The 22,410-nt window shown below is 41.0% G+C and overlaps 1 protein-coding gene across 1 annotated transcript in view; it reads left to right on the top strand.

Moving 5' to 3' along the window:
• Positions 1-1,414: 1,414 nt before the first annotated feature.
• LOC118640755 (dynein heavy chain 14, axonemal-like) overlaps positions 1,415-22,410 on the top strand; it is a 39,299-nt gene continuing 18,303 nt past the window's right edge. Inside the window, exons 1-7 of the mRNA XM_036277766.1 lie at positions 1,415-1,736; positions 3,230-3,420; positions 14,907-15,011; positions 15,100-15,218; positions 15,966-16,040; positions 17,315-17,402; positions 19,047-19,300. Coding sequence (XP_036133659.1) covers positions 1,415-1,736; positions 3,230-3,420; positions 14,907-15,011; positions 15,100-15,218; positions 15,966-16,040; positions 17,315-17,402; positions 19,047-19,300 — 1,154 coding nt within the window. The remainder of the gene's footprint in view (positions 1,737-3,229; positions 3,421-14,906; positions 15,012-15,099; positions 15,219-15,965; positions 16,041-17,314; positions 17,403-19,046; positions 19,301-22,410) is intronic.

Genomic DNA, 22,410 nt, shown 5'->3' with positions numbered 1-22,410 from the left:
AGAGAAAAACATCAATGTGAGAGAGGCACAGTGAGTGATCACCACCCACACGACTCCAACCGGGGCCGGGGACAAATTGCAACCGAGGTACATGCCCTTAGCAGAAACCGAACCCGAGTCTCTCTGGTTCACAGGCCGAAGCTCTAACTGCTGAGCTAAACCGGCCAGGGCGAGGTACGTGTCCTTGATCAGAATCCAACCTGAGACTCTTTGGTCCACAGGCCAACACTCAAACCCCTAAGCCAAACCAGCCAGGGCTTCAAGAACTTTCTTTTTCTTTATTGATTTTTAGAGAGAAGAAAGGAAAGGGAGAGAGAGATAGAAACATTGATGAGCGAGAACATCAATTGGCCCCTACTGGGGACCAGGCCCACAACCTGGCACAAGCCCTGATTGGGTATCGAACCAGCGACCTCCTGGTGCATGGGTCAAGGCTCAACCACTGAGCCACACCGGCTGGGCTCAATAACTTTTTAATAAACAACTGTTACCTGCATTTCATTGTACTAGGTTGTCTGCGGTGTACAAAAAATAAACCAATGAAACTATCTCCTATCTTAAGTTTGTCATTTAGTAAGGGAAAATCAGAGCAGAATTTTACTTATATCCCACTTTGGATATCATCACTGCAAATGTCCACAATATCACGTGTAATAACACACAAGGCAATATATGACAAGCATCATAAGAGTAATGAACAGAATCAGAAAAAAGAAATGCGAGCCATACCCTGGAACCTCCCCGTGTACCATCGGATGATAGAAAAATCATTTATAACCTCAGAATTTCCTTGAAAAATTATGAAAAATACTAGCTATCATTCAAGATTGTCGTCTGGCTTAGTAAGCAAGGTTACTCACCACAGTGCCTGAAATAGAGAAGATACAAGCAAGTTATAGATCTGATGATGATAGTTAAATAAAATGAATCATCATAAACACAAGTAATTATACACTGAAGACAATCCATTTATTTATTTATTTATTTATTTATTTATTTATTTATTTATTTATTTTTTATCCTCACCCGAGGATATTTTTCCATTTTTTGTACAGATAGAGTGGGAGGGAGAGAGAGGAAGGGAGAGAGAGTGAGAAACATCGACGTCAAGGGACACATCGAGTGGCTGCCACCCGCACGACCAACCAGGGCCGGGGACAAACTGCAACCGAAGTACGTGCCCTTAGCGGGAACCGAACCCGGGTCTCTCCGGACCACAGGCCGACGCTCTAACCGCTGAGCCAAACTGGCCAGGGCCTGAAGACAATCCTTTTAGAGGACGGTTGCAGACGTGTGGTGGCACAGACTGCATGCTGCAATGCTGTCTGAGGGTGTGACCTCAGAGTGTCTCCCTGTTGTGTTCCAGATAAGGACTCCTGTTCTCTTATCTGCTGGGACCAGAGCGTCCGCAGCGATGGAAATGATTCAGACTCTCTCCCGGGAAGCTGCCGGCTTAGCTAACAAAGTCCAGCTGTGCTGTGACTGCCAGGACTGTTTCAGCGACGCGCAGGCCCACATGCATTCCCTCAGCGTGGAGGAGATCACGCAGGTGGCGCGGTCGGAGATCTCCGACATCGAGCTGGACTTGACCCTGAGGAGGATCCTGTGGGCTTCCCAGGAGGAGTGGCGGGCGCTCTTCCAGCGCTGGAGGAGCAGCGCGCTCCGCGACATCGACGTGGAGTCCGTGCAGAGGAACGTGGCCAAGTGCATGAGCGTGATCTCGGCGCTAGAAAAAGGTGACGGTGTCCTTCTCGTGTTTTCCCTGGAGGACTACACACACGGTGCCCTCGGGGTCAGCAAGATCACTGTACCTCTACCTGTTCCCAAGGGCCGACCATCAGCGGCTGGGGAGACAGGGCAGGAGTATAGGTAGGACTGTTTCCTGAAGCAAAAAAGAGATGAAAACTTTGCCCCCACCTCCAGAGTTTAGAAAATCATTCATAACAATGTGTGTAGCCTTTCAAAGTTCCCCGGATAGAAGCCCAAACACTTCCCCATGATCCTGGCTCTTCCTCGGCCAGAGGTGTGACAAGGGCCCTTCCCGCCTGCACCGCGGCCTCACTGCGCACGCTCGCCCCGTTCTCTGGGCCTGGGGAAGCCCTGAGAGCCGCTTTGAGGGGTCTCCCTTCTGCCAGGCATCACATTCGAGGATCTTGTCCGTTCGGGGACCCTGTTCCTGTAACGTCGCACCCTTTCCGCAAGGAACGTTTTCTTTCAGCTGGGAAGGGAATGCTTTTTGCTTTCTGAATGTTTCCCTTAGCTCTCAGCTATACTCCTGAAAAACATTTTAAATTGTTTGTTTTTAACTTATACAAAAAAATATAACTATCATAAGAATTTAGTGAAGAGAAAAATCGGGAGCAAATCACCTGTCATCTCACATCCCGCTCAGTATGTGGCCATGTATGTTCAGAGAACAAGATATAAAGTAACAAGTAGACAACATCTCAGTTAATCCATTGTTTCCCAGATAAAATCTTGCTGTTTGCCAAACTATAGACTTTCAAAAACCAAAGTAATTTTCTTGTCCTTTTATTTAACCAGGTCTTGAAACACATTTTGTTATTTAACATGGCTTTATTTTTTTAAAAGCCCCATCTGAACACATTGGATATTGAAGAATATGGGTATAGTTTTCAGTTCTCCTAAGTCCCCAACTTTGCCTGTTTCTCTGCCCCCTCCCTGTTCTTGTAAGGTTGAGTAAAAAGGTTCTGAGGGTTGAACCTTTACCTGCACAAGTTTGAGCCCTGTGTCCCAGTGATTTGTTGGGGCCAGAGGACAGACCGGTGGGGGTCTGTTTCAAAGTGCTTACCTACATTTCCTACAGTTCAGCATTAAAATAATTTTTTCATGAAATAATAGTTACTTTTTTTTCCCCATAATGTTCCTTCCTGAGCAGAATTTAAAAGCCCCAATCCTATTACAGTCTTTTGAATGCATATGTGTGTACCTGTCTGTCTGTATGTCTGTCGTGTCAGTGACAGTCTGGGAACCTCATGGCAGCTGGCTTGCCTAGTGTCAAATTTGACAAGGTAACTTGTCTCTGATGGCCTAGGGTTTTAATCTCCGGTCCTGGTAACGGTTTCTCTTTAATTCATAGTTCATTCTTATGGGAGGGTGATATGCATAAAACTCATTATTTTAGTGCAGACTAATAACTGATCAGCTAAATTTGATATAAAAATATGATGAACATCCCATAAGCCTGCTGACCCATTGCCGTTTACAGGTTTGCCGAGAAACAACATGGTGATGTACCTGAAGCAGTCAGTGACCAGTTTCAAACAAGAGCTGCCCATCATCACAGCCCTGGGCAACCCCTGTCTCAAGCCGAGGCACTGGGCGGCTCTGCAGGAGATTATTGGAAAGTCCGTTTCTCTGGATAAAAACTGTACAGTAGAGAATCTTCTAATGTTCAAGGTAAGGAAAAGTAGTGTGAAAAAATAGGTTGAAATCCCAGAGGGGCCGATTTTAAGGGAGCCAGTATATCTACAGGGTATAGAAATTAGAAAAGGGAGCAATCCGTAGACCGTGTGGGGAAGTGGGAGTGTTAGTAGGTGACAGGTGATAGGCAGTTCTGTTTAAGTGGCCATATTGGTTAAGCCCTTCACTCTGCCACTTTATCTACATAGGCGATCAGAATACTGGCTTTCATGTGTAACAAATGAAATAGTGTTTTATTAGTTATAGTGTTTTAATATAGAGAGGATATATTTGATAGGAATAGAAAAATCAAAATACTATATTTTATAGAAAATGAAAAGAAATTAACAGCATTTTAGGATAGCCCTGCCAATAACTTAATATTCTATTTTAAATACACAATTAGCAACTATTTGATATACAATGTAGGTTTTGTTATAAAAAAAAAAACCAACAACATGATTTTTATGGTTAAAAGTTTTTCTGTTTTTGTGCCTAGCTTAACAATAAGCTTCATTGATGTTTCATGTTTCAGTGTTGACAGTGTCCAATGAAATCAGTAACAGTATTTTATATATATAATATTCTACTAAGTGGTTTGTTGTAATGAGGAAGTGGGAGGGGGGATAAAAAAATTTAAAAAAAATTTCATTTTAAAAGACAACATTAATTGATACTTAAAATTCGATTATTTTATATTTCTAGCCCTAACCTGTCTCCCTCCTAAATTCACATATCTAATTTTCTGCTCAGTATCTCTACTTACACGTCTAAGAGCTATGTCAAAACGAACATATCTCACTTAAAAATTCACTTCTCATTCTTCATCTCCCAGTTTCTGTTCCTCGCTCTTCCCCATCTCAATAATGGCATCTCCATTTTTTTCCCAACTGCTTAAGATAAAAATTATGGAATAATTATTGAATTTTCTCTTACTCTCTTATTCTTCATCCCTCATCTAAATAGCTCATTTTTCCCTGGATCATTATGAGAGCTTCCTAACTGATCTGTGTGCTAAGAGTGAATTCAGCAAACTATCTAGCTAATTTCAGAACATATAGGTCAGTACCAACAGCTAAGTTTATTCAAACCAGCATTCTAAAAATCTAGCACAATTTCAATGATATTTTCATTTTCAAAGCCTTGGGTGATTGGCATCATTCCTGGGCAAATAAGGTAAAGGCTGAAATTTGGCAGGAAGTACAACAGCAAGCAATAAAAATGAGGATAGATAGGCCTCGAGGTGGTCAGCTGGTGGCCTACATAGGGTTGGTGACCTACAATACCTTCAAGGGTTCCAGTGGACTATCATTATATTTCTCACATGAACAGATAGTGTATAAAGGAAGTACAACACCGTTCTTGGAGGATCAAATTAATATAATTTGACTTCTGAACAAAAATGAGTAAGATTTTCAGCCTCTGAAATACCGTAGCCAGGAGTCAGAGGGACCCTTTCTTCTTGAGGTTAATTATTATAATAGAGAAGATAAACAATCCATTGGCAATCTTAATGAACTCTAAGAGTTGCTGAATGATTTTGATCATCCTGTAGAAATACAACTATTTATCCTGTGTAATGTAAGTGCCTAGACGGACAGGATTTGGCCCAGAAACTCAACCTTCATTTACTAAACTATACTGTGTATCTTGGGGTTGACCCAGAGGTGGTCCTGCTATAAGACTGTCCAGGACAGGCTATGATAGAAGTTCATTTGGTGATTCTATTAAGTGAATAAATGTTGGGGTTATATAGCAACCATTCTGTCCAAGGTGTTAGGCAGGTTTTGAAAAGCCTGTGACATGAAAAGCATGTCACGAAGTAAAGTGGAAGAGGTCATGTACGAGATGAACACAATTACTTTATGGTGGATCATTTTCACTTTAGAAAGCCATGTGCTTTATAATGGAGGCACTAATTATTATAGGTGTTAGGATTCATCTGAAACTTACTAAATATTACCAAGTCTTTTGGGAGATCTGACCATTTGTTGGTCAGGTCCCAAACTTTGACCATAAAGAAAGGACCATAAAGAAAGGACTAGATGCACTTGGTTGAACTTTTGCTTTTTACATGATCAGTGTCTGAATTTAGCAGTACTTAGCAACTTCAGAATGGCAGCATTAGGCACTGAGTTCTTTCTTCAGGAAACTTGAGGTCCTGTGTTTTCCTGTCTGCCTTTAGCTGAGTAATCTGTGTCAAAGGGCAAGCCTCTCTCCCAAAGCTGTTACTTAAGGCCTTAATCAGTTAACTGATCCCACCATTCTTACACCCATCTTTGACAGACCCATAAGAGAGATGATGAAAAGTAGTCGTGTTGTTCAGTCCCCACTAGAGCTGCAGTAACAAAACATAGGCAGTAGGTGTCATTCTTTCACCCCATGGAAATGACATATGAGAACAGTAGTAGATTCAGCCCAGCTAGTTAACCCTGAAATGCGGAGATAAGAAGCTCTCCAAGTATCTCTATCAGGTGCGGGAGTCCAGGGATCTTATATCAGGATCTTGTCCTATGGGAATTGGCAGTCAGGGGATTTGGAAAGAAGATCTATCTAAACTTCCATAATGTATTTGAGAAACACCTTTCCTCATGAAGAGATATGGCAAAGAAGGGGAAGCCATGGAAGGTTGAGTCCATTAGAGTTACATTCTCTCAGATGATTATATCCTAAGAATTATTTTTTTTCTTTTTTTAAATTGATTTCAGAGAGAGAGGAAGCGAGATGGGGAGAGAGAAACATTAATGAGAGAGAACATCGATTGACGCCTCCTGCATGCCCCCTACTGGGGATCGAGTTCACAACCTGGGCATGTGCCCTGACTGGGAATCAAACTGGCGACCTCTTGGTCCAGGGGTCGAAGCTCAACCAGTGAGCCACACCAGCCGGGCAATCCTAAGAACTATTATAGAAAGTAAAAGTATGTCACAAAGTAATTAAACCATTGACATTGGTGCAGAGAAAAGAAAGTTGAAGGAATTAATACCATCTGCACATATACAGAAGGTGCTGTTAACTATTCTTTACACTGGACTGGAATCAGAGGTAATAAACATTGTGGTTAGAATTTTCACTGCGAAATAGGATGATTCAAAACTCCAAAGGGCCATGTCATGAAGGTTCAGCCATGAAGTCAGGGGTTAGAATGTAAACCTCCCTGGAATCAGATCTTCAGTATTTCTGACGTACCTTCAACATGTCCATTTAAATCTTCCATTTTAAATGTATCAAGAATTACTTGCTTCACTGGATATTAAAAATAATTTTCCATTTTAGATGTATCAGTATGAAAGTGAAATAAATGAAATATCAATCTCAGCGACTCATGAAACTGCTCTTGAAAAAATGCTCTTTAAGATTATTGACCTTTGGAACACGACTCCTTTACATCTAGTTCTTCATCACACTGAGAATGGCTCTGTCCTGATCATTTCGTCTCTGGATGACTTGTTGTCTCAGTTGGAGGAATCTCAAGTCATACTTGCAACAGTTAAAGGATCTTCCTTTATCAAGCCCATTAAGGTAAATATTATGGCAAAGGGAAAATGTTTTAATTGTCTATAGTTTTTTCAATCTGTGAGCTTTTGCATTGACCAAATCATGTATATACTTATATAGAAATGGATTGAATATTTAATATAAAAATGCTAAAAAGAACTTTTTATGGAAACATTAGTAATTGTTCATGAGGAGATATCAGAAAGTTTAACTGGGGCAGACAAGATGAAGTTAGATACTCTACAAATATAACCCTGTACACTGTGACTTGACCAGTGCCACTGCTGCACCACACACCCACAGTGCCACCGCCACACACCCACGGTGCCACCGCCACACCACACACCCACAGTGCCACTGCTGCACCACACACCCACAGTGCCACCGCCATACACCCACGGTGCCACCACCACACCACACACCCACGGTGCCACCGCCACACACCCACGGTGCCACCGCCACACACCCACGGTGCCACCACCACACCACACACCCACGGTGCCACCGCCACACACCCACGGTGCCACCACCACACCACACACCCACGGTGCCACTGCCACACACCCACAGTGCCACTGCCACACACCCATGGTGCCGCCACCACCACATACCCACGGCGCCACCACCACGTACCCACGGTGCCACTGCCATGCCACATATCCACGGTGCCACTGCCGTGCCGCTCACCCACAGTGCCACTGCCGCACACCCACGGTGCCACTGCCATGCCACGCACCCACGCTGCCACTAACGTGCACACATGGTGCCACTGTCGCGCCATGCGCCCACAGAGCCAGCGGTGCCCATGCCAGGAACCACTGCCCTGTCGTCTGCCTGCTAAAGTGGAGTGCTTTATTTTCATTTCCTGTGCTATTGCCCTTACAGGTTAATCTTACCTTTAGACTTGTGTGTTCTGCAATTACTCCTCGAACAAACACAGCCTCCACATCTGTTCTAGTATAATTTGGAATTAAACCACATGGTCAGCTTGTATTTGGTGTTCTCCGATAGTCCCTCCTGGGCAGCCCACACCCTGTGACATAGCTAAGGATCATTTAAACGTCAGGAACCTCAACAAAATATGTAATAATATAGAAATACTTAATAGTAAAATTAACAAAATTGATTATAGATAGAGTGAGAGAAATATGTACTCAACAAATAGAATTCATAGTTGCAAACACAGAACCATTTAGGGAAAATGTCAATTAATTGGACCTTAGAGAAAACAAATAAATTACAAAAAAAAGGATAAATCATGTAAACTTTTCTCTAACCATAAGCAGTAAAATAAAAAAAATGAACAGCTGAAAAATAGAAAAAATAAACAATAACCAAATTACAAAAAAATGGAAAAAATAAAAGCAACTATAGAATATATAGAAAAAGTAATCAAATTTTTCATTGAAAAGAAACCAAAGAAAATTATAAATCAAACCTATCACAGTTTGCTAGAGCCCTTAAAAGAATATTTAGAGCACTAAATGCCTTTATTTCAAATGGAATTTTGTAATATTAAAAGGATGAAGAAAACTTATAAGTGCTAGTATAAAATTTTTCTAAAACACTGTTAGGTTATAAAAAGCAAGCTACAGAACAGTGTATACCATATGACTGCATTTATGTAATTAAAGCTATTACATGTATATGTACATATATGCAAAAATGTTTTTAAAAAGGAATGGCAGCATATACATACCCCAGAATATTTGTATATTGTATAATAAGACAAAATGAATGAGTAGGACATTTCAAATTTCCCCCACTACTAAATATGATTAGATTCCTATTTATTTATGGACCCCCCCCCCATTAATGACTCTCTGTGTGTCAGTGCCTGATAATCACCTTTGCTCTCAGTTTCTACGTTGTGACTCAGAATTCCGTACATCTAGCTGTGTGTGTTTGCGTTGTAGGGTCTTGTGGATGAATGGGATCAGAAGTTGACTCTCTTCTCCTACACTCTCAAGGAGTGGGTGAACTGTCAACGATCTTGGCTTTATCTTGAACCAGTCTTTAATTCTTTAGAAATAAAAAGGTAAGAACTTAAAGCATGCCATATACAGGCAAAAAAAAAAAAAAAAAAGGCATAGTGGGTCATTTATTCCCTGTAATTCTTGAGAAGTTATTTCTTCAGTGAACACTCTAAACAAATCCTACCTATAGGCATTGGAATATAATCTGCCGAATCATTATGGGGTTTTTTCTTCCCTAAAAGATTGCAAGTATCATTTTTTAAAGACCTATTTCTCAGTTTTTGATAAGAAGCTACTAAGGACGGGGAAGGAAATGTCAGCTACATCAGAATCCCTAAGCTACACTATGTCTTTTTAATTCTGGCATATTAGTATGGTTTTGATATGTACACCAAACATGTTTGGTTTTTTTTTTTAATCCTCACCTGAGGACATTTTTTTCCATTTTTTGTTCAGATAGAATGGGAGGGAGAGAGAGAAACATCGACGTGAAGGGACACATCCAGTGGCTGCCACCCGCACGACCAACCAGGGCCAGGGACAAACTACAGCCGAGGTACGTGCCCTTAGCGGGAACCGAACCCGGGTCTCTCTGGACCGCAGGCCGACGCTCTAACCGCTGAGCCAAACCGGCCGGGGCTAAACATTTCTTAATCAATGGAGATAAGACTCCTAGGTAAGGGAGTTCAAAATGTCACCAAGTTGTTCTTGTACAGGATTTTCTATGAAGTTGAAAATAGGGCTTTTAATTAAAGCTGGAGGCTCCTTTATAATAGTTGTAAAGAAAAGAAAAAATGGGTCTGTAGTACACCTGCCTTTAGCTCATGGGAAAGGATGATGGGCCCTGATACCAAGGGGGAAATGTGAAAAGGAGGAAAAGCGAGAGCAGTTCATTAGAGGAGAGGACTTTAAAGGGAATTTGTGAGCGCAAAGGATGCTGTGCTGTTTACCGTGACTCAAACTACGAGTTTGAGAAGCTCCCGTCCCTCGGGAGGGTGCGGGACAGGAGAGACTGCCCGTCCTCCCAGAGGATGCTGACTGAGCTGCTTTAGGCACATCACTGACGAGGGAGAGTGTGATAATGGCAGGGGCCTCTTGGAAGCGCTTGACATATATTGCCCTAAAGTTTGGGGCATTAGAAACTGGAACTTGCCTCTTCTCTGGAGAATTTCGAAGCAGCCTTTAATAGCGTAGCAAAGAAGTGCAAGGATAGTGGTTATCTTGGACCCCTGGTTCTCTACCAGAGGTGACTTGCTCCCTAGGGCACATTTGGCAGTACTGGAAGACATTTTTTACTGTCACAAGTAGGGGGCAGGAGATACAACTAGCATCTAGTACATAGAGGATGTTATACACCCTACAATGCACAGGACAGCACCCCACTTCCCAACAAAGACTTATCTGGTCCAAAATGTTACTGGTGTTCAAGTTGAGAAATCCTGACTCAGACCAAATGACGTCTTGAAAGGTCTCCACTCAAAGTGGTTGTTGGCCAGAACGGGGGAAACTGGAGGTAAACAGTTTAAAGCGATAATGAGTGTTTGTAAGAGGTCAGCTGGAGAGAGCGAGGGAATTGTGCAATGTGGGTGCTCCAGTTGGGGGAACTCTGAGGATCCTAGCAATGTCTGCCATAGGTAACTGCCCTGACATTTAAGGGCATTTAAGAGCCAAGAGAGAATTGAAAGTAACACCAGCTGAGGTGTTTTTTAAAGGCTTTTCCTCATTTATTTTCTACCTCAACCTTCTAGTCATGAGGAGCTTGACTCAGGTTGGGACTAGGGTGGGATGGGAGTGGGAATGTAGTTGAGCAGAGAATATGAACGAACAAGACTGTGCAACCTTTGAAAAGACTTTCCTTGTTCAGCTACAGCAGCAACAGAAACAAAACTCAAAGTAACATATCAGTGGATTACCATGTCAGGTAAAAGGGTTTTGCTTCCCTTTTCTTTTTTGTTTAAAAATTTTTTTTCTGTATTGATTTTTAGAGAGAGAAGAAGGAAGAGGGAGAGAGAGATAGAAACATCGATGAGAGAGAACATCGATTGGCCGCCTCCTGCACGCCCCCACAGGGGATTGGAATTGAACCGGCGACCTCTTGGTGCCTGGGTCGACACTCAACCACTGAGCCACACTGGTCGGGCTGCTTCCCTTTTCCAAGGGGAGAAAATAAGGATACTGTTCTGTAGAGGAACGTTTCTGTACCTATGCTGAGCCTGCTTTGCTTTTCCTCATTGTCTAAGATGAGCCATTGCACATGGAACTTGGATGTTCTCATGCACAGCTCTCCACTTTTGTCCCTGGGCCCGGTGCCTTCTGTGCACGTCTCTTGGTGTCAAAGCTCTGTCCTCCCTAAAAACGCTGACAGAGCAGCATCTTCACCACGCCACTCTCCCCTGGTCCCACTGCTGTAGAGTCTTAGTAGCCCTTTGTCTATTTCATTTCCTGGGACAGAATCCACTTCCACATACTTTACATAGAACTTTTACATATCTGTCTTCTACCCCCATTAAGTATAATCTTGGTAAGTGATGGATGGATGTCCAGTAGACCATAGTACTTCCTACTATGTACATCACTTGTACGTAACAGACACTCTCAAAAAATACCTTAATGCTTGGTCAGCAACAGTACAACATAGCAAAACATTTTGTGAATTGAACAATATTCTATGGCCAATGTATTTAGATGATAGGTTTTAATTCCAGTACCTTCAAAAAATAAAATTATAATTTTCTCTCTAAAGGCAGCTCTCAGCAGAAGCAGAACTCTTCTCTCAAGTGATGTCCATGTGGAAAAACATAATGTTAAAAATACAAAACAAACTGGATGCTTTGCAAATAGCCACCTCTGCCGAAGTTCTTGAAATTCTAAAAGACTGCAACGTATCTCTTGAACATATAAAGAAACGTCTTGAGGTAAAACTACAGAAGTCCTGAAGTGGAGAACCACTTAACCCACAAAGTGTAATGTAATACACCGCAGAAACCAATTCCAACGTGGCTGTCAACGGCTTTGCTGTAGCTGCCGACACTATTCCCAACTCTCACCATCTACAGGGTTAATGCAAATACTGTTGAAAGGGAGAAGAAGTACATGGACCAATCTAAATGTCCTTCGGCAAAGCGTGAATTTTTAAGTGCTAACCCAGCTTTCCTTATCTGTGATCGGGGTGCCTGGCAGAGCCTCCCGAGAGGGGCTTTGTGCTGAGTGAGATAATGCGTTTACCGCACAAAGCTCTCAGTGAGCGTTACTTATAGTAGTGCTACTGTTACTAAGTCTTAAAATCGGCAAAAGTGAGAACTGATTATTTTGATGATTTTATAAATTATTGATTCCATAAATATTTATGTTGCCAGAACATTAAGTTGTCAGCAGTACGTATATATCTTTAAATACTGGGTGTTAATATTTGAGATTTGGGCTAAACATAGTCACTTCGCTTTATAAACCAAGGTATATCAGCGTTCATCTCTTTCCACAAGTCATTGCTGGTGATGACGCCCCCGGAAGGGTCAGCACGTGACAGTCACACTGGGAAGCTCTCTGCCAGGAAGACCCTATGCTGTATAAACCCACGGTGGCCCGGTTAACAATAACCAGTTTACCCAGTGATCATTAAGATAAGCTTTCTAATTGTTTCTGGCATATCTGTGGACTCTTACTAAGCATCATCACCAACCAGTAATCGTCCATCCATTCATGTACTAAGCACACACTTTATACTAGGCACTGCTTCTAGATTCTGGGACTATAAAGATAAAAGACATACTCCTTATGATTACGGGACTCGAAATCTATTACAGGCAACAAAAATGGTAAAGATACATTACAGTGTAATGTATGATAGGTATGACCATATTAAATAGAAATTCAGCCTGGAGAAGTGACAGTTGACCTGGGCACTGACAGACGCGTATGGATGTGGGTGGCTGGGTGGGAACAGGCCAGAGCGACAGCACAGATGTGAAGCTGTCAGCAAGTCAGGCACGTTCTGGGGTCACAATAGAGATGGTGCAGATGGAACATAGGTTTCAAATTAGAAAGTATTGAAAGATGGGATTCTCTAGGGAAGCAGGAGACAAAGGATGAAGGGCCTTGACCATCAAAGTGAATTTTGACTTTATGGAGTAGCCTCTGAAGGATTTTAAGCAGGAGAGTGAAATGATTTGATTTAAAAATATCTGCCAGTAAGAAAGCATGGAGTTTACGTAGATGGGCAGCGCGAACGCACACCAAGAAACCAGTTGAAAGACTAGGAATATTGGGCACTAAAGTAAGGCTGTGGTGAGGATGTCAGAAGGGGGTGCCTGGGGCTTCAGGTCCGTAGGTAGAAAGTTCCAGGATTGTGCCTGGATTTCTGGCTTGGCCAACAAAGTAGAGGAGGATCACACTACAGAAAGAGGGGGCTTATATGGAAAGAAGTAATTTTTATACATATTGAAAATAAAGTACTTAACGGGGCAGTCAGGTGAACATAGTCGATCAGCAGTTGGGTATATAGATCTGCTCAGAGGGAAGTGATCTGAGCTGAGGAGCAGGTGGGTATGTACCAAAACAGCTCAAGAAACGTGTAATGGGAGGAAGAATGATGGGAATGGAACTTAAGAGATGTCAACATGAAGGTGTAGGGAATGGAGCCCTGGCCGGTTTGGTTCAGCGGTTAGAGCATTGGCCTGCGGTCCAGAGAGACCCGGGTTCGGTTCCCGCTAAGGGCACGTACCTTGATTGCAGTTTGTCCCCGGCCCTGGTTGGTCGTGTGGGTGGCAGCCACTCAATGTGTCCCTTTCACGTCAACGTTTCTCTCTCTCTTCCTCTTTCTCCTTCCCACTCTATCTGAACAAAAAATGGAAAAATGTTCTCAGATGAGGATAAAAAAATAAAAATAAAGAAAGTGTAGGGAATGGAGAGGGATGTTGGAGGCAAATGATAAGAAGTGGCTGAGGGGTGAAGAACGGCCGTGCATTCCAGAAGTCAAAATGAAGGACAGAGCCAACAGAGTCAAATGCTATGGAAATGTCCTATAACATGAGAGCAAAAAGCTCCCGGTGAATCTGGTGATGGGAAGGGAGGTGTCGGAGGGCAGAGCTGAGGATGACTGAGAGAGGAGTAAGTGAAGAGTTTGAGTTTATAGATTCCAAGTACTTTGTGGAGATGAGGTGGACAAATAGACAGTAGAGAGAGTTTCTTATATTTTTAAAATGTATTTATTTTTAATTCTCACCCGTGGATAATTTTACATTTATCTTCAGACAGAGTGGGAGGGAGGGAGAGAGAAACATCGATGTGAGAGAGAGACATCAACTGGTTGCCTCACGCATGACCCCGGGGGCCGGGGACGAACTGCAGCTGAGGTTCGTGCCCTTGGCTGGAATCGAACCTGGGGCTCTTTGGTTCTCTGGCCGAGGCTCTAACCGCTGGGCCAAACTGGCCAAGGCAAGTTTCTTATATTTTTTAATGAGAGAACTCTAAAAGAAAAGCCTGTTGCAAAGGAGAGATTAAAGATACAGGAAAATAATAAATAAAACAAGAATAGCATAGTCTGGCAGATGTGAATGGGTGTATCTTCTTCTGAAAAGAAGGAAAAGAGTTAAAATTAGGGTGAATACAGCTAAGTTGTGGGGAAGGGTGGAAACACAGACGAAAACTGGACGGAAGGTGAGGTGACCTGGAATGACACCTTACTCTCTAAGAGGACAGGGAACTAAGCAGAAATAGGAGCAGCCAGAGCTTTATTGATGATCAGTAGTACATGGTGTGTGTGGCTGTGGCTGTGTGCACATGTGTGTGTAAGGGTGGCATTTTTTTTTGGTGTTTTCATTTGTTTTAGTTTTGCTTTTAGCAATTTAAGTATAGCTTTCATGGAGCACAGGATGCTATTTTGACTGGTGCTACTGTCGATACTGCAATTTTAACATTGTGGCTTTTGTGTGTCAACGGAGGCCCAAATGACAATGTGATTCATATCATGATTAAACGCATTCTGAATTGCCCTTCTTTTGGTTCTCACAGGAGTACATGGAAATTAAAAGAGTGATTTTCCCAAGATTTTACTTTCTCAGCAATGCGGAACTTCTTGCTATTCTAGCTGAGAGCGAGAATCCTGACTCTGTGCAGGTAAGACCCCTGTTCTCTGCTCAGCTGTACTGTTTCCCAACCATGTCGGAATTTCATAGTGTTGCTGACACTTGTTTCTGGTCCACAGCCTCATCTTGTGAAGTGTTTTGAAAATATAAAACGGTTGTTGATATGGAAACAAACCGTTGGCCCGCCTACTGTGACCATGCTCATATCTGATGAAGGAGAAACCCTTGTGCTGCCCAAGTATGATATTTACGTTACAAACTGAGCACTTAGACTCCGTAAGACTTGACTTAGGACCTCTGCTTGGAAATTCCTGATATGTCATCAAAGTTTGCTAAGCAAACTGTGTCTTCAAAGATAATATACTGACATGGAATTTTACCTTTCCATGTCTGTATTGATTAACATTATCCTGAAAGCCAACAAAAGATTCTGTTATTTGAACATAGGAGGGAAGTTTGCTTGGGGTTATTGGTGCTGTTCCCACTGATGCTTGTACGTTCTTGGCTTTGTCATGAATGGTTCCCAGGCTGTTCTGATAAGCTGGGTCCTTGTGTTACACTGGTCCAGGTGCCAACCATGCCAAGGGCTCACGAACTTTGGCATGTGGCTCCTGGTGTGCGTGATTTAAAAAATGCTGTGCCCAAGTCTTGCCATCCACCAAAACCCCTAACTGGCCCCTGATCTAGGCATACTGTTTAAAAGATCCAATGAGGAATCCAAAAATACTTTGTAGTATCATCTATTTGTAAATTCATATTTAATGGAAATCTTTCTTTTGTAAACTCATGGTTTTGATGTCAGAATTTTCTAAAGTGATGTTTTTTTTTTTCAAATTAAGATCTAGAAAAAACAAAAGATATTATGGAATTAGAATCATTTTGCCTGTGAATATTATAAGTGTGGAAAACTTAGTCTACATGCTTATCAAAGGAACGAATTAGGAATACAGATAATTCTTCACGTTATTATTATTTTTTTAATTAGGAAAATTCGTGTAAGAAGTGCTGTGGAACAGTGGCTGATAAATGTAGAGAAAAGCATGTTTGATGTGCTAAAAAAGTAAGTAAAATGGTCAGATCCTAAAATGATTCTATATTCAAATTTGGTTAATTGTCTCCTAATCTGGGGTGGGAACTATATACAGAGAAATGCATGGAGTAAAATCCTGTCATGTCATGTTTTGATAGAACATGATGGCAAAATAACCATTCTGACAGTGTAAATGTCAGGTTGAGGGTGTAATCATGGACAGCATTCAGTCTTTTTCATACTCTAAGATTCTTAAGTATCTGAAAACTCGCCAGATTGCCCGCTGTCCTAGACCGGGTGCCCAGGAGCCCCCAGGGGCTCCCCTTCGCTGCCCGGCCTTTCTGTCCCAACTCTGCTTCCTGCCATCATGTACTTGGTTTAGTCTTTTAAATTTTCTCCTTTTTGTAGTTGAACCTATACATTTCAATCTGCTTAGAGTAAGGAAAGAGCCTCAGAGTGTGAACATTTAAATTGGACTGGAACAGCCTTTGACATTTCTAATTCATTACTGTTGGTTATGGAAAAGCTATTGGTCCTGAAGTTTTATTACCTATAGTGATTAATATTATCCTGAACACCAACACTAGGTTTCTAGAGCAGAGCAGGTTATCATTTACTTACATAAATAACCACATGACTTTCCTTTGCTCCAATTTTTACCCCTGGGTGATGTGAGAAGAACCAGGCCTCATCCCATGTGAGGGGGTACTTCTATAGGTAAGGAACCCCGAAAGTGCACCTGGGCGTTTGAGAGACATGCAGATTTTCAGCGGTTGCTCTGGGACTTTTTTTTCTGGTTCAACAATCTTATCATTTGCTAATGGTGATAGTCCTGTTGCTTTCTTTACACTTCTTTTTAAATGTCATTTTCTTTTCATGTGGTTTAGGATGACAAATTTTGTACAGCGTTGAAAAGTGCAGATGCCAGGGGACGTCCTCCTTTGGTTGCTAGTTGTATGGGAAGAGCTTCTACTGTTTCACTACTGGTTATAGCACTTAGGTTTCTGGAATACACGCCTTACCAGTATAAGGAGGGTTTTTATTAATTAAAGGATGTTTAGCTACATCCAGGGATTTTTATGAGTCTATTGAGAAACTCAGATGATGTTAAAGAGAAACTTAAGGGGTATAAATTATGCATGAATTAAGGCTCTATTAATGCTTTTTGGACCTATACCTATACCTAATTTAGGACAAAAACAGAGTTTCTAAAGGAAAGTTGCCCCGTGATCTTGTCATGTTGATCATTAAAGGGCCACAATCGGTGATTCTAATAATAAATAATATAAATCTTTTGTTTATAGATTTGTAAAACAAGGGATTGAAGACTGGAACCACCAACCTTTTTCCCTGTGGGTGGTATCTCATCCAGGACAAGTGGTACTCACTGTGGTAAGCCAGTGCTGCGTTGATATATACATATTTACTTGTGGCTACACTTCCAAGAAAGCAAAGACTTAGAAATAAACCATTATGAAGGCTACTCGTATATGTGGCTTACTCTGAAGTGCATCAAGAAATAAGATGGAGCCCTGGCCGGTTTGGCTGTACGGTTAGAGTGTCAGCCCGCAGACTGGAGAGTCCCAGGTTCCCGCTAAGGGCACGTACCTCAGATGGTTTGTTCCCGGCCCCAGTTGGGGTCGTGTGGGTGGCAACCCCTCGATGTGTCTCTTACATCGATGTTTCTCTCTCTTCCTCCCTCTCTCCCACCTGCTCTATCTGATGATAAATGTAAAAAAAAAATCCTCAGGTGAGGATAAAAAAGAAATCAGATGGACAGATATGTGTGTGATAAAGTAAATACCCACAGAGCAAAAGTTGAATGTAGACTATAGGTGGTGGGTGTCTAGGCATTCACTTTTAATTCCTTTAGCTTTTCCAGTTTAAAATTTTCATAACATAATGTTGAATAAAAACAGACCATGAGTTATTTTCCTAGGGCTATCGCTATATTGCACTGTATTAAGTTTTCCACTGCTGTCATTAAAAAAGTCACTACAAACTTAGTTGCTTAAAACAACACAGTTTATTATCTTACAGTTTATGGGTCAGAAGGACCACACAGGCCTCACTGGACTACAATGAGGGTGTCAGCAGGTGGCAGTCCTTTCTGGAGGCCCGAGGGGAACTCTGCTTCCTTGGCTTCCAACTCCCGGAGGCCACTGGCCTTCCTTGGCTGACGGCCCCTTCCTTCACTTCCCGGGCCGGCTGAGCTGCCTCTCTCTGACCCTTCTGTGCCCGTATGTCCTGCTGCTAACAGGCAGGAAGAGGTCTCCAATATCGAGGACACATGTGATCACATTGGGCCCACCCGAATAACCTGCGAGCTTCTTGACATACCTTCCAGGTCAATCTGGCATTTATCCAGCAGCCTTCTTAACACAGCTCTGCTGTGTGTGGGGAGAGTGAGCGACTCAGACAACATAGTCTAGGATGGTGCTTCTGAGTTCAACTGAGGAAACACTGCTAATTTCATAGTGACGTTTTCTACCGTTATTACTGTCCCCAGGTTATTACCCAACCTGGTGATTAAGAATACAACATTTAGCCCTGGCCGGTTTGGCTCAGCGGTTAGAGCGTTGGCCTGTGGTCTACAGAGACCCGGGTTCGGTTCCCGCTAAGGGCACGTACCTCGGTTGCAGTTTGTCCCCGGCCCTGGTTGGGTTGTGCGGGTGGCAGCCACTCGATGTGTCCCTTTCACGTCGATGTTTCTCTCTCTCTCTCCCTCCCTCCTACTCTATCTGAACAAAAAATGGAAAAATGTCCTTGGGTGAGGATAAAAAAGAATACATTTAGAAAGTACAAATATTGGTGATAAATATATTTCTATTTATTAATGAATAAGGCCCCCCCTAAGCATTAGTCAAAATCCAGTCTCTTAACTCAAATGTATGCAAATCTGTAAGCTCTCTCTTTTACACGCACACAGATGGCACTCGCATATACACGCACACCACACGTGTACTTCATGAAAACATTTGCTTTAGTTTATAAAATTTATGCGTCAATTACCATATTTATATTTTACTTTTGCAGAGCCAGATCATATTTTATAATGATTGTGTCGAAAGTTTTGTGAGTTCTCATGCCAAAGAAGAATTGGAAAAAGTCCATGCTGGCATAATGCATCATCTAGACGAGGTGGCAAAGCTGGTGGTGCTGGATACTAGTAACACTCGAACAAAAACTGTCCTGGGGGCATTGTTTACCATTTATGTTCACTGCAGAGACATAGTGAGAGATTTATTACTTAAAAATATCTTCAATGCGGAGGATTTTGAGTGGACGAGGTAGGTAGATCTAAATTGTAACTCCACCTAAAATCGTTTCTCACATACACACCTCTAGGTAAGTTAATTCTCTACCATAAACTTTGTCAGAGCTGAATTTTAATTTTCCAGGATTTACAGAAATTCTAAGCAAACCGCGCTAATTTGAGTAACATATTCCTGTCTCTTTTCACTTCATTGTAACTTCTTTCTGCTTTGCGTCCCTGAGTTGACCACATTCTTCTCATAATTGCATTTTACCTTTTGCCATCAGCCAGAGGGAGTTTTCACGGAGAGAGAGCAGCCCTACCACAGGCCCCTTCTTTCCATTGTGTGCGCTCAGTTCTGGAACAAATTAAGCTGAGAAACAAACCAGAGAACATTTCCAGCTAGTTCTCGAACTCAGAATTCCCTTCCTCCTACCCAGAGTCAATGAGGGTATACTCATACATATGCAGTATTTCATACACAAATACTAACTAAAGAAGAATAAAGCTACTAAGTTTGGTGAGGAGGTCATTTATATATAATAAACATAAAAATGAAGTTTCAGTCTATAAAATTAACTTTTTTCTAAAGTTTCCTATTTATAATAAAACAACTGTCCTGCCTGCATAGTCTTGGTTCTCAAGATAAACTAGTTTGAAGAGATTCTGAATTAGGATAAATTTTTTTTTTATTTTAGGTATGACTATTTAAACTCTTGGGGAAATGGAGCAGAAAGAGGCTGCTATATTTGACTGAAACCACTGAATATTTTGTATTTGATATATATTTACACTTATAGTTTACTGTGGAAGTATAACTGTCTACATTCTTAATTGTCAAAGAAATATGCCATGTTTCATCACCCTGCAAAAAGTTTAGTATGCCATTACTACTTTCTAACAACTCTTCTTTAAAAGTGAAAATGAAAAGTGGCAGAGCAAATACAGACAAGTAAATGGGACAAAGAAGATCCTAGTAAGACTATTTGAGTGTATCTATGATTGTAGGGATATAATTCCCTAATTGTCTGCCAAGGTGACTTGCCACAGTGAACTCACAGGGCACTGCAAGATTTTTTTTAACTTTTGAGGACTCATAGGGATACACATATGTCAGATACCAAGCAAACTAGTAGCTTGAAGTGGTTTATAATTTTTTTGTGGAAGTAGTTAATAATTTTAATGTCAGATTATGCTAAAATTTTTAGTAATTTCTTACCCTTATAAAGCTAGGATTTTTACAGTTGCCCTGATAAAAAGGAAGCATTGAATGAAAATTAACATGGTACAGGAAACAAGATTGGCTGTATCCAATCTGATTCCAAGATGTGAGAAGTTGTGCAGTGCACAACAGACACACATACCCCATGAGTAAGAAACTGTGGTTACTTAGGGATGAATAACATTTTTCTTTCAATATATTTGTATCATTTTTTAAACAAGCTCCTAAGTCATCAAGACAAAAATATTAAGTTTATATGGACCTAAACATTAATAGAAGGAACTAAGAGATGCTTCTTTTGGCCTAGGATAATCATGAAAAAATTACTGACATACCACAGATATAGAGTGAACCAAGAAAGTTTGGGAACCTCTATTCTAAAGGAAGAATAATAGAAAGAATAAAGTTCTGCATATTGATGTTCATTATAAATAATGATTTAGCACTTGAATCATAAAATAAATGCTGGGTATCAACAGTAGACTAGATGAAGTGGCAGTAACACTCAGCAAACTCGAAGACAGGGCAGTGAGTTCAGTCAGAGTTGCAAAAAGAAAAAGGACAAAAAAGATTTAGATATCCTAAGGGACTAATTGAAACATCATCAAGTGGATGAATATGCACATAATAGGGGCCCTAGAAGAGGAAGAAAGGGGGGGGCGGAACATTTATTCAAAGAAATAATGGCTGAAAACTTCTCTAACCTGAAGAAAGAAATGGACATCTAGATCTAGGAAGCCCAAAGTTCCAAACAAGAGGAATATAAAGAGATCTTTACCAAAACATGTTATATTTAAATTGTCAAAAGTGAAAGGCAAGAAGGAAATCTTAAAAGCAGAGAGAGAAAAACAACTTGTTACATACAAAGGAACTTCAATAAGACAATAGATTTCTCAACAGAAACTTTGCAGGCCATAGGGAGTGACATGATACATGCAAAGTGCTTAAAGAAAAAAGTGCCAACCAAGACATTCTACTTGGCAGAATCGTCTGTCAGAGTTGAATAAGAGAGAGTTTTCTGGACAAGCAAAAACTGAAAAACTCATCATCACTAGACTGGCTTCACAAAAAAAATGTTAAAGGGTTTTCTTCAAGCTGAAACAAAAGAACACTAATTAGTAACAAGAAAACATAAAGTAAAAATCTCAGTGGCAAAATATAAGGCATCCAAATCAGAAAGGAAGAAGTAAAACTGTCTATTTGCAGATGACATGATAATGTATATATAAACTCTAAAGATTCTACCAAAAAAACAACAACAAAAAAAACCTGTTACTACCAATAAAGGAATCCAGTAAAGTTGTAAGATGCAAAAGCCAACCTACAAAATTTATTTGAATTTTTATACACTTCCAACAAACTATCAGATAAATAAAGAAAACAACCCTATTTACAACTGCATCAAAAAGAATGAAACACTTAAGAATAATTTAACCAAAACGATGAAAAATCTGTACACAGAAAACTATAACATACTGATGAAAGAAATTAATGACAACACAAATGGAAAGATATTCCATCCTCAAAGATTGGAAGAATAAATATTGCTAAAATGTCCATACTATCCAAAACAATCTATAAATTCAGTTCAATCCCTATAAAAATTCCAATGATATTTTCCACAGAAATAGGAAAAAATCCTAAAATTTGTATGGAAGACCCCCAAGAGCCAAAACAGTTTTAAGAAAGAAAAAAAAAGTTGGAGACATCATACTTCCTGATTTCAAACTATATTACAAGGCTATCATAATCAAAACAGTATGCTATTGGCATGAAAAAACAGACACATAGATCAATGGAACAGAATAGAGTCCAGAAATAAACCCACACATATGGATGATCTATATAACAATAGAGCCAATAATATATAATGGAAAAAGGATAGTCTCTTCAATAAATGGTGTTGGGAAAACTAAGAAGCC

The sequence above is a fragment of the Molossus molossus genome, unplaced genomic scaffold (assembly GCF_014108415.1).
Source record: "Molossus molossus isolate mMolMol1 unplaced genomic scaffold, mMolMol1.p scaffold_m16_p_23, whole genome shotgun sequence".
Lineage (NCBI taxonomy): Eukaryota > Metazoa > Chordata > Mammalia > Chiroptera > Molossidae > Molossus > Molossus molossus.
This window is presented reverse-complemented; position numbering and strand designations above follow the sequence as displayed.